General features: G+C 54.1%; 2 protein-coding genes across 3 annotated transcripts in view; both read right to left on the minus strand.

The window, feature by feature from the left end:
• SORD (sorbitol dehydrogenase) overlaps positions 1–12,577 on the minus strand; it is a 72,198-nt gene that overhangs the window by 42,116 nt on the left and 17,505 nt on the right. The gene's annotated exons all lie outside the window — the stretch shown is intronic.
• The window catches only part of RBPMS2 (RNA binding protein, mRNA processing factor 2), a 28,475-nt gene continuing 17,050 nt past the window's right edge, over positions 1,153–12,577 (minus strand). The window contains exons 7-9 of one of the 2 annotated variants that reach the window (XR_009724947.1): positions 9,729–9,891; positions 2,365–2,434; positions 1,153–2,090 (exon numbers count right to left, since the gene is read on the minus strand). Coding sequence is in view for 1 of the 2 variants with exons in the window: in XM_061349862.1 (XP_061205846.1) it covers positions 2,372–2,434 (63 nt within the window). In the remaining variant the exon portion in view is untranslated. The remainder of the gene's footprint in view (positions 2,091–2,364; positions 2,435–9,728; positions 9,892–12,577) is intronic. The other variant, XM_061349862.1, reaches the window with a different exon arrangement.

Here is a 12,577-nt window from a genome sequence, read left to right on the forward strand (position 1 = left end):
CCGAGGCAGGGGGATCCCGTGGGAAGGGGCTGGCAGCACCGCTCCGGCTCGGGCAGCCTCGCAGCGAGTCACTTCCCGGAGCCCATTCCCAGGCCGGGGGCCACTGGGGCTATTTTTAGAGCTGCCTTTTGCTGCTTCTGGTTGTTTTATTTTCTCTCGCTGCTCCTCGCCTTCGCGCAGCGCTGCCCTCGCAGCCCTGGGAGAAAGGGAAACACTGGTCCCTGGGGCGGGAGGGCTTTAGGAGCACCACAAGGCAGGGACAAGCTGAGCTACAGGAACCCCTTCAGCACAGCGGGGAGACCACCCCAGGACATCTCCTACCAGGACCCCCACCCCCTGCCCCAGGGGCGCCATTCCCACAGCCCTTTCAGCAGGTACAGATAAGGCTACAAGAAGACATCGTCAGTCCCTGCCAGGGCGCCCTGCACCGGAGGAGGAGCTGGGCGATGCTACAGCTCCAGAGGACGTTTGCCTTCTATGGACATCTCTCCTCGCTGCACCGCTGGCACGGAGGAGAGGCCTCAGCCTCCGCAGGCGCTGGGGAGGGAAACAAACACACCCCAGAAAGGCTCACCGAGGCCTCCAGCAGCACCCGGCCTCAACAGCCGCCCCTTTAACACATGGGAGCAGGCAAGGACTCACCCTGCTCCTATGGGGACAAGATGCCCCAACCCCAGTCACAGCGTGCAGCAGCATCCCAGAGCAGCCTGTATCCTTGTGGGCAGGGCTGGGGCAGCAGGCACTGAGGGGAAGGGGTGTGGGTACGAGCAAGCCTGAAGCAGCCCCAGAAGAAAACACACGAGACCACAGAAAGAGTCACAGCAGCCTCTGGGGATATATTTTTGTCCTTTTTTTGTTTGTTTCTTTTTTTTTTCTTTTTTTGCATTTTATATATTATCCAGTTTCACATTCTCATAGGATCAGCAATTATATAGCAACTTATTCTCAACTCTTTTAATACAAGCGAGACAGCCATGGTCATATAATACTGAAAGCACTTCAATACCAAGCAGTAAGATGCTAGAACAAAAATTGCACAAGTTCTCATTTACTATGCCTGACTGAATCATTGGTACAGAAGACAACCCTTCTCTTTCAAGCTTTGAACTAAACATTAACTTATCTTACAGGATTACAATTTCTCTTTAATAATAATAATAATAATTAATTGCACACAAACACAAAAAATTCTTTATGATGCATAAATATTTCCTTATTACACATGGTACAAAAATACTCGTACTTCTTTTTTTGTTTGGTATTCCCATAAGGATGGCTGATGTTTGGCAGGACTGGATGCTCTCCAAGCAGAAGGATGTGGAAAACAAAAAAAAAACCAAAAAAACCCCAAAAAAAAAGAGTTTAGATCTTTTACAGCTGTTCTATAGATAGAAGTTTGAGGAAGAAAAAGAGCTAATAGAATAACCCTGACTCTGAGAGCGGAGGAGAACGGCTGAGAACAGAAACCCAGTGCATTGTACTCGGAAAAAACCAAAACAAGGGAAAAAAAACAACGGAGCATTTCTCAAATTTTTCTGGGTGTACTGGGAAGGGGAGGGCAGAGGTGGGAGAAGGGGTGAGACAAGGACAGTTTAGTATTTCTCAAAGCCCAGTCTTCACTGAAGCAAGATGAAAACGTCGATGGGTCAATCTGTTGGGCCAAGACCTGTTGCTAACGGTTACACAAACGCTAGAACAAACAAACTTATACTCACACATACACAAGTTAAGTGTTTTAATTCATGCCAGAAAACATGCAAAACCCATTGCCTTTCGTTCCCTTCAGCTGAGCCACTGGGACAGGGCGAGCCCGGGAAAGCCCAGGACAGAGACCCCCAGGCTGGGCTTCGGCACAGCCACACTGCAAAGCTCAGCCAGGGAGGATGTCCTGGGGAGGGAGGGAGGGATGGAGGCGGCGCATAGCCCATGGTGGCTTCACAGTCCAGGGATGGGGGATGCTGGCAGCCCCTGGGGAGCACGCCGGGGCCGGGTGCCTTGTCACCAAACCAAACCGAGGGGAGTTTGAATGATCATCCCTGGCACATCGCTCCGGAGAGGCAGGGAGGAGGAACACAAGCCGAGGAGAGACGCTGCAGGAAAGGAGCAGCAGTGAGCAGGGCTGGCTGGATCTGCTCCCAAAGCAGCACCCACAGCCCCTTCTACACCCTCAGACTTGGGGCAGGGAGAGTTTCCCTGCTCCCACAAGGGTGGATTTGGCTCCATCATCCATCACTGTTAACCAAACCACAGTGGGTTGATGTGGGGGGCTGAGCCCAAGCTCCCATCCCTCCTCCCCACAGGAGCCCAAGAATCCCAGGGATGAACAAGGCAAGCACCTGGCTCCAAGAGCCATCAATTACTTACTAACGAACTAACAAAACTGACGAGACTTCCATCCTTGCTGGGTAGCTTCAGAGGGAGGATACCAGCGCATCTGGAAAAGAAAGCCATGCCAGAGGTCCATGATTCAGGATTATCTCAGCCAGAGCCCAAACCACCAGCTCCTTCAGGCCATGTACAAACTCCACTGATTTTCCATGCTGGAGACATCCTTAACTGAGGCTCCAGGGTGAGCCACAAATACTACCTGAGTAGCATCCCAACCTGGGGCTGCACTGTGCCAGCCCTACACTGGCCAGCTCTGGTGGCTCATGCAAGGACAGGCCCAGGCTCACCAGGCACTGGGACCTGGGCAGGTCCTCCCCTAAGGAGCACAGCAGGGCCCCATACATCTCAACTACCGTCTCCCTGCTGGCATAACCAGAAGATAGCCACCAAGTACACACTCATGCCTGGCCCCTTGCCACTACAACACACAGAACATCACCCTCCAAGCTGAGAAAACTCCTCACCACCAAGCTATAGATGAAGTTTACCACTGCAGAAGTGTGCACAAGGAGGGGCTGTTCCCCCCCACCCAGCATGCTCCCACTCCCACACCCCCCCATATTTACATCCTTCCCCTTGTTCAGGCTAAGGCAGGTGGAGGTGGCTCACGTTGGGCATTCAGCATCCCAAAGTGGTGGCCACTCCGCCCTCAGACAGCAGAAGGAGGCATCTCCTCACCACACATTTAAACCAGACCACCTCTACATGACATGCATTGGGTAAGAACTGACTCATCCACCACAAAGACGACCCATGAAGTTTCTAAGCCACAGCCCAGCCATCAGAAGAGGCTCCAGGCAAACCACGCCATAGGAAGAACTTGGTAGAGCTGCAAACCAGCAAGACTTGGAGGCTTCCCTGGCAGGTCATTGCTGCCACATCTACTGCTGAGGCCTGCTCCTTACCAAGGATTGCTAGATGGGCACCCAACAAGAGACAGGGAAACAGTAACTGAACAGACACTTTCCAGCCTGTCAGTAGATGCAGCAACCTGGCCATGTCCAGTAGAACAGCATCAGACATCCAGATGCTCCCGTTTGGTACATCAGGCTGAGCTGAGGTAGCAGCTTTATGCCCGAGAGCAGCAGGAAAAGTCTGAATCACTTGACTGAGCACAGATCGGAGCAGGAACAGCTCATGGTTCAGTCCTGCTGCTGCAAATGGAGCTGAAACACAGTGGCCAGCCCCACTCTCCTTCCTCTCTAGCTGGTGCTGACGGGCATCAAAGAGCAGCAGCTACACAGAGGGCTCTGGGTACCAGCAGAATGATGGACTGTAAGATGGGCAGAAAGGGGCAGAAAACCCTCTGGAGCCTGGTGTGAACTGTTCCCCTTGTTAAACCATCCTGGCCAGGCTGTCCCCTCGCCTGAACAAGCCCGGCTGGACGCTCTCCTCCCAAGCACATGCACTACGTGCCAGAGGAAAAACAACAGTATTCCCAGAGCAGCTCCAACCCCCACGCATGGCACTCTCCCACTGAGAGGGACCCTTGGTCAAGGACATTCAGGCTTTCTTGAAGCAAGCACCCAGATCACTTGGGCAAAGGAAGAGCGGCAGCCACAGCCAAAGCATCTAGCTTGGCATGGCAGAAGCTTTAGAGCTTCTCTAACCCATAGCTGCTGGCACCCAGCAAGGGGGAACCTGCCAGCCAGGGCTCTCACCAGAGTCAGGTCTCCTCTGCAGGCTCTGAGCACGCAAGAGACCTCAAGAAAACCACAGCAGGTTGAGATATAACTGGCAATGAGGGGGAGATGGGAACTGGCTATGTTCTAACCAGGCACACCGTCCACCTGATGCACTACGTGACTCTGCAATGTAAGTCTTGCTGCAAAGGTAACCAGGAGCAGACATGCAGACCCGTGTCCCCAGTCCCAGCTGTCCAGAAGCTGTACACAGGCCTTCAGAATAGTCAGAACTGAAAACCAGGACACCCAGAGCCTCAGTGACAGCCCTTGGATTACTCTCCAAGCTAGGCACATTCACAGTCGGTCCCTTCAAACCCTACTCCCTTTACCCCTGTAAGAAGCAGATGTCTGGCATCCAATGAGGATGCCAAGCCAGAGGCACTGTATTCACTCCTTCATGTGAAGACATGCAGCAAACTGCCAGGACCTTGACACTGCAGCATCCTTACTGCAGCGGGAGTGGACAAAAAGCACACACATCCCAGAAAGCACAGCTGCCTGTGATGGCCAAGCCCTCCCTCCACAAGCACAAGGGCTGCGATGCCAGTAACTGAACAGCTTTAAGCATGATTCAGTGACCTCAAGTCTGTCTTCCTGTGACAGCTCCCACAGGGAGGAGCTCCTGCTGGATCCCAGCTCCCGTTTGGGCATCAGCACCACATTTGAAGCTGTCTGTAGCCTGGCACACTGGGCTGGTTGGACTCCTTGCCAGACACCTTCACAAGGCAAGTGTCACCAAATCAGCTCCCACCTGGCCCTGTAGCTTGCTCCGTGACACAGCAGCCAGATGTGTCCCATTCAGTCCAGCCTGGGGTGGAAGGAATCAAGGATGTGGACTTGACCAAGACTCTCTTCCCCAGTCCCATCTAGTGCTATGTTGGTGCCATGCACACCATGCTCCATCAGCCTGTAAGAGGGACCAAGCTCAGCTGCACCCTTGGTGCCCAGCCTGAGGCCACCAAACTGGTCTGGGGCACAGTTATCTCCTTCCACCAACACAGGCCACAAAGACAGCAGCTTGGTGCAGGCAGCAGCATCACTGGCAACTGTGGGCCCACCACAGTGCAAGGACAGGGTCTCCTTCCTGCCCCCAGCCCTGTCACCAGGAGTTGCTTGCTCAGCAGAGCCACATCTCCTCAGCAGCCGCAGTCCTCCAGGGCCGAGGTCTCACACTGCAGCACCCTCCCCTCCACAGCTGGAACTCGTTTGTTTCCTCCTGCCCAGCAGCAACAGGAAACTCCCCCTGCATTCACAAGGCTGCGAGTGCTTAACCCTGGGAGCTGCCTCCATCCCACGCCAGGCTCTGGGTAAGTGGGCACATGCAGGACTGTTATCCCCCAACCCAGCTCCTCATCCTCTCCTCTGCCCCACACGCACCCCCCACCCCAGGCCTGGCCAAGCTTCAAGTTTCAACAGAAATCCTGTCACTGTGGATTAATGAGCCTCCACTTCCAATGGAGCACCTCTCCTTGCCTTCCTCTGTAGGTCTTCAATGCTCGTGCACCAAACACAACCACCCTGGCTCGGGGTGGCCACACATGCCAGTAGCACAGAGGGGCTCAGCCTGGAGGCTGGCAGGAGCTTGTGCAGATGCAGTGATTCCAGGCACAAGCCAAGGCTCTAACACGCTGGCAGGGTGAGGAAGTGACCTGCCAGGTCTTTCAGCCCACAGAAAGAATAAGGACTTGATGGGATGAGGCAGGAACACCCCTCACTAGCGGGGATGTTTCCGAGACCAGCAGAAAGCACCAGAAGAACCAGACTGGAGGCAGCAGCTGGGCAAGAGGGCGGTTTTCACATCTAAAATGTCTTGGCACCTTGGTTTTGCCACAGGAGCAGAGAGGCTCTGCAAACAGAGGGCTCCTAGAGCCATCTGGAAGAGACCACCAGCACCATAGAGTCCCAAGAGGACTGCACCCTGGCAGCCAAGCCAGAGCACTTCCCATGGGGAGCAGGTTTCTCCAAGGGCCTTCAGAAGACCTGTCATCTCTCAGAATACTGCATCTGTCAGGGAGGAAGGTGAGAAAGGGTGACTGGAGACATCCAGCACTGGGTGAAGAAAGTGGAGCAAGGGAGGCTGTTACTGGAAGACACACAGTTGTTTCTGTAGCTGCATTAGCTCACAGCTGGAAGGGGGTCTGGCCACACCACCGCAAACATTGTACCTGCCTGTGGGAATGGAACAGGCACCACCAGCTCACTGCAGCCAGCCTTGAGCTGCAGTGTGCAACTCCTGGCCCAGGAAACAGCTGGAGAAGATGAATTTGTGCCTTTGCCCGCCACTTTCCAGAGGCCAGATGAAACATCCAGAAGAGAAGAGCCTCTCCCTTGCTGCAGCACAAGATCAGCACTACCTAAATGGTAAATGAGATAAATACCCCATCAGTGCTTCACTTTCCTTGTCAGGTCCTCCACTGCCTCTCCCAACTACCCTCAGAATTTCAATTTCCCATCTTGCTCACCATCCTTATGGAGAGCAATCCCATCACTAGGAAAGCATGAAAGATGGATGGCCTGAATACAGAGATCCATCCTCAAGCTGCCTTTAGCTCGGGTGGCCTGCCTTTCCTCCTTAGTTACTTCTACAGCTTTTTATCTTTGCTTTGCAGTCAGTTCCAGCATCTTGTGGTGCTCAGAGTGGTCCCTACCACTGGAATGGACCCAGCCACCTCCCCAGGTACAAGAAAGGCTCCCTGTGCAGGCAGGGACAAAGCACAGTGTTGTGTTCCTGGGAGCTGGTGGGACCCCAGCCAACACGTCCAAGAGCTGTACCTAGTTACCAGCTACTGATGTGCGAAGTGGCACCGTCAGCTATGCTGCTGCTGAGACAGCCTGACCCTGGCAAGCCACAGATACATCATGATCACCACTTTCCCATGCTGAGGGTCACTGCATGCAAGCCTTGGGCACACCACAGTGGTGGCCAGCAAGAGCTGCTCTGCTCCAGCTGGAAACACAGCTGACAGGGACACAGCCCAGGGCAGGCAAGGACAACCTGCAAAGGTGAACCCATGAGGAACTAAACATCGCCCACTGGCACTCTCTGGGCAAACATTTCCAGGCTCAGCAGCAGGCACTGCACCCAAGCCACACGCTTGTAGGGTCCTTCAGGGGTCTGGGTTAAGCGGAGGAGCATCCAAACACTTGCTGGTTAAGACCCAAGCAGCTCAACCCACCACCAAGAATACCTCACTTGCAATCAAATCACGCACATACATCCCCAAGGCAGCTATGGTGAGGGAGGGCTAGAGGACGTCTCACACCATGTCGAGGAGCATGCAGAAGATGATCGGAACTGATCCATTCTGTTGCTTAGAGGAGCGTTTTAACAGGCATCCATCCAATGCCTTGTACCCCTCTGGGCCTTGAGGCAGCTTATGCTGCAGCTCATGGAGACATTCCCATCTCAAAGTCCATAGCAAACAAGCATCTTTCCTTTTCCCAGACTGGACATGAGTTGTGCTGCTTTCCTTTGGGTTGAGCTAGGGAGAACCCAGGCTGGCCACAGGTTAGGGAGTCACTTCAGATGGCATCCTGGTTCAGTTTGCTCATCATGTGTGATTTAGCAAGAATGGCTGCTCAACAGGTACCTGGAGGAGCCAGGAGCATCCCCTGCTTGCTTTTCTCTGGATAGAAGGAAAGGGCTGGCCTGGGGAGAGCTTGCTGAGGACTGCCTGGCTAGCTATGCCAGCACTAAGTCATTGGAGTTCAGAAAGACATGAAGGTCTTGAAGAGTGCTTCACACCTCTGGGAAGCATGAAGGTTGCCCAGAAAGAATAATCCTGCAAAGCCCTACACAACAGCTCCAACAAACACGCCACAAGTTATCAGGTGTAGAAAATCCATCACCTTCTGCAGTCTCCCATCCCAGGGAGGTTCTATCAGAGCTCAGCTGACACAACATGAAGTTCAGGAGATCTTTGCCGATGGGACCATGAAGTGAGTCCAGAGGTTAGTGGTGCTCAAAGGCAGATCCCCACTGTCCAGCAGATCCACCAGGGCCATTGCTTGGTGCTGCAGGGCTCAGGCAGGTTGGTGGCACCAGGCGGTCACACACTCAGCAAGTAGCAGCCTCCCAGCAGTACAGCACTGACGGAGGAGGACCTGAGCCTGCCCCAGCACATCTTCACCGTACTCACAGCTCTCACCAGATCACAGCCACCATGAGCTGCCTCAGTCCATCCACAAGAGCAGCCACTGCTCAGGAAACGCAGCTTGCTCTAAGCCAGCTCCCGCAGCAAACAAGAGGGGAAGGTTTCTTTTGAGCACTGACATCTTCTCTGATCACTGGGCTCTGCCTCAGCTCAGTGCTGAGAAGCCTTAGGGTCCTGCTAGGCTCTTGCACCACCACCATATAGCCATGCTACAGGTCTGCTCCTTCTACCCACCACTTGCTTGGTCAGGTCCTAAGTTCAGGGACCCACATCTACCATCTCCTTAAAGCCTCCAGACAAGGCTGCTGCCAGCAGCAGCAACATGGATGCTCTGAGGGTACCTTGGGCAGCCCACCCCTAAAGAACTAGCATCTGCAACCTGCTTCCTGCCTTGAAAACATCTACCCTAGACAGCCTCCTGGGCTCTGGGTGCCCCACATGTCAGCCTAGTCTCCTGCAAGCACCATACTACAACCACCAACAGCATCAGTCATGTTCTTATGAGGTCTCCTACTCCCCACTCAGAGCCTGGCTTTGCAGCACTCCAAAACAAGCAGTTGCCCATCAGAGATGCAACACAGCCCAACTCCATCACACAGGCAATAGCTGTTCACCTGGTCCCAACAGAACACAACAAGCTGCATCATTATGATTGCATCAAGCTCTCCCCATGAGACCAATTCTGCACAGTCTTATAAGGGCAAAGGCAGACCTGGCCTCCCCTCTTTGATAAATTCTTTCCCGAACATCACTACCACACAGAGGAAGAACCACTACCCAGAGCCACTGCAATGAGAAGTGAGCCAAGACTCAGTTCCTTCAGTTAGAGCTGACCACAGCAACCATCCTCCCTGACAAACAGTCCCAAGCCAGGCCTTCTTCCCCCTTCGCCTGTGATGTCAGGTTGCAAGGGAGAAGCCAAGCTCCAGGAAGAACTTGCTCCATTTCCAGTAACTGGAAAGGAAAGAGGTGAGATTAGACCCATGATTAAGGGCAGGGTCTGCCCCGATATGCGATTCTGGAACAAAGTGACCGGCAAGTGCTGTTGTCTAAGGTGCCCACTAGAATTTAGTCGTGTGCTATCACTATCACGTCACTCACCTCCCCCACCGTGTGCCAGGAGTGAGATCAAGGTGTATATTTCTGCCTGCCCTCAAAGGGTCATGGTTGGGGAGGAACCAGGTTTCCTTCATGCCGAGCGGCAGGGTTGCCTCTGCCCTGGCTCAACCAGGCTGCTCCCCTCCCACCGGCGGGACCTGGCTGAGCCCAGTTCAGCTGGGAGGAGTTGATGTAAGATGGTGCCATGCTGTGTGCGCCATGTCATGTGCTGCCAAGTTGGAGATGTGGGTTAGAAAGAAGGCCTGGCATCTCATTCCCCAGGCTCTGGTGGGTGGGTAGCGTGAGGCCCATGCACTGGGTTGCCAAGGAGATACGGGCTACAGAGATGGGCAGAAGCTTGCAAATCCCATGGTGCACCTTGGAGGAGAGATGGTTACCTTACCAGTCTTTCCAGACGGGGCTGCCATCATGCTTAACACTTCTAGGAATGAAGCTGTAGTACAGCCACTCCACTAGCTGCAATAAGGCATCACTAGGATGTCCCATCTCCAGGGACAGCTCTGAGCTTCAGGGCTAGCCTGCGCTGGCATCATGGCTGGAGTTCACTAGGGACATCAAAGGAGGGATTTGAGAGAGGGTGGGAGGGAGGGAAGGCAAATGGGACAATCTTAAAGTCAGCAGAGTTCCCACAGGTAGAGGCCCTCGATGGTGCAGGGTCAGGCCCCAGTCACATCTGCAGCAGCCGGGTGCCTGCTGGGAACATCACCAACAGCTCCCATTGTGCCAGGCCAGGCCAGGCTCAGCCTGTGCCATCTCCTGCCCCTTGTCAACCCGTCAGCCCTCTGGGCAGCTCTCAGGAGGCTGCAGAGGTGCAGGGAGCAGCCACCTCCTCTCCTGCTCACTACCAGACTTAACACAGCTGCAGGGGGACAAGCACTGCAGGTTTAAATCTTCCGTGCCAAGCTCTCCCTTTAGCTACAGCCTCCAACTTCATGCCTGCTTCCAGACTGATTGTTATAGAGCTGCGATAGCTCTGGCCATCCCCATGAGCATCCTCCACAGCCAACACTAGCCTCAGGAGGAAGAGCTGCAGCTGGTCTGGAGAACAACCCATGTGCCCACCAGCAAGGAAAACCAACCCCTAACCAGCACAAGCAGAGGGCTCAGCACACCGAGACTAAGGTTAGCCCGGTTTGTGAGCAAAAGTCACTTCACTGACTCGCTCCACCCTGCCCCAGCTCTGCGAGGGAGAGGGCTCCAGCCTAGAGACCAGGCAGCTCGGACCTGCCAGCCTGAGTAATGTTTAACCCCATAAAACTTTATTGGTAACCTATACTGTGCCAGAAGGTCTCCCTGTGAGGCCACTGCCAGCTCCAGCACAAACCAGCAAGGAGCTCCTGTAACTACTCGGCCAGCCCAGGTACTCTTGGAAGAAAGCTGGGTCCAGCCATGTCCTAGAGAGGCTACACTTAAATGGTGACATGCCCCCAGGTCTTATGGGCCTCCTTGGGCATGGACTCCTACCTATACAGGGAGCTTCTTTGTGCCTCAGGATCATTATTGTGACCAGAAGAGTTCTTTGAAAGCTAGTAGCTTGCCAACTGGAGGGCAGGCACTAAGATCCCAGGGGGAAAAGATGCTGCTGAAGGTGAAGGCCTCCCTGACACCCTCCACTTCAGGAGAGCAGAGTTTTTCTCCCCCATCATGCACCATAAAGCCTGGGGTCTAACTCCTATGCTCAGGGTCTCCACACAGTCACCAGTTATCATCCTTGAAGGAACTGCAGTAATGGTTTCATCTTCCCTGTGAGGGTGCTGAGGCGCTGGCACAGGGTGCCCAGAGAAGCTGTGGCTGCCCCATCCCTGGCAGTGCTCAAGGCCAGGTTGGACACAGGGGCTTGGAGCAAGCTGCTCCAGTGGAAGGGGTCCCTGCCCGTGGCAGGGGTTGGAGCTGGGTGAGCTTTAAGGTCCCTTCCAGCCCAAGCCTTTCTATGACCTTATCGTCCCCTCAACCACATCAGCCAGACCAGAAGGGTTTTTTATTGGTCCTCCTTGCCAGGGGCAACTCAACTGGTATCAGCCCTTAGCTCCATGAACCAACACACAAGGGGCAGCAAGAAAGGGATGCTCAGGAGCAGAGCACACTCCTCTAATTGTGGGCACCATCAGTAACTTTCAGGTAACACCAACGAGCATCAGCCTCCTGGTGAAGGACCAGCCTGGCTCTGGAGGCTCTTGAAGAACAAGCCAGTGCCTGGTCCTGCCTTGGGCCCTGTGCACATCTCGCCTACTCTGCAGAAGCTTCAGCCCATAACCAGCTCACCAGTAAAAGGGCAAAAGCAGCAGAGGCCTGCAGGGGTGCAAGGGGCAGAACAGACAAGCCTACACAAGCCAGGAGCTTGCATCCCCTCCACTGCCTCCATATTGCATTTGGGAGACAAGCTGGGCAGTTACAGTCAAGACACTTGCAAGAAACAAGAGAATGCCAAAGGGCCAGCTGAGCATTGGCCAGGTGAACAAGGTGAGGGGACACAGATTTTCCTCTCAATTTGAGTAGGGAAGATAAACACCCTGCAGAGAGCAGAGGTTAAGTCCCAGTGCTCTGGGGTCTAAGCCAGAGTCCCACTGCCATAGTCCCCCATGGCATTACTAAAGGAGCAGAGACCAAAGCAGACAGAGCACAGCTGGCTGGTAACACTAAGCAGGGCAGGGACAGGGCCTCCAGTTTCTCCTGTACAACTGCTCTAGACCAAGCACCTTAATCTGGAATTGACACTACTTTACTATTTCAGCTTTCCCTTGGAATTCCACACTTTCAGGGGCTTCATGCTCAGCAGGGGTGTTGGTCTCAATACATTAAAGCATTCCAGTTTCAGATCAGTACAGGCATCCCTACATCTCCAGCTGTCAGCTACAGACCCTGGGGGACTAGGCAGGGGGTTGAACCACCACCAGCATTTCTACAGTAATCCCCTCTAGCCTGCATCCAGGGTATATAACACTGCCCCATCAGAGCTCCTCACTGTGACAAGGACTCGCTCATCTCCTGCAGGACCTTCTCCTCCAGCTTCAAGAGCATTGGAACTGCTTGGCCCCAAGGGGATCCCAGCTGAGCCCCTCAGCTTCAACACCGAGCTAAGCCTGGTGCCTTTGCCGTGACTTCAAGGAGGACAGTTTACTTGCTGGCAGGTAGATTTTCCTCCCAGGAGTTCTAGCCTCTGGCCACAGGGACCAGAGCAACCAGCCAGGATTGAGCCCTGCCTCCTGCCGGGAAGCAGGCTGCACCTCCAGG

Source organism: Neopsephotus bourkii, unplaced genomic scaffold, assembly GCF_033783945.1.
Source record: "Neopsephotus bourkii isolate Nb327-2 ecotype Australia unplaced genomic scaffold, CSIRO-AGI_Nbou_v1 NB_463, whole genome shotgun sequence".
NCBI classification, from domain to species: Eukaryota; Metazoa; Chordata; class Aves; order Psittaciformes; family Psittacidae; genus Neopsephotus; species Neopsephotus bourkii.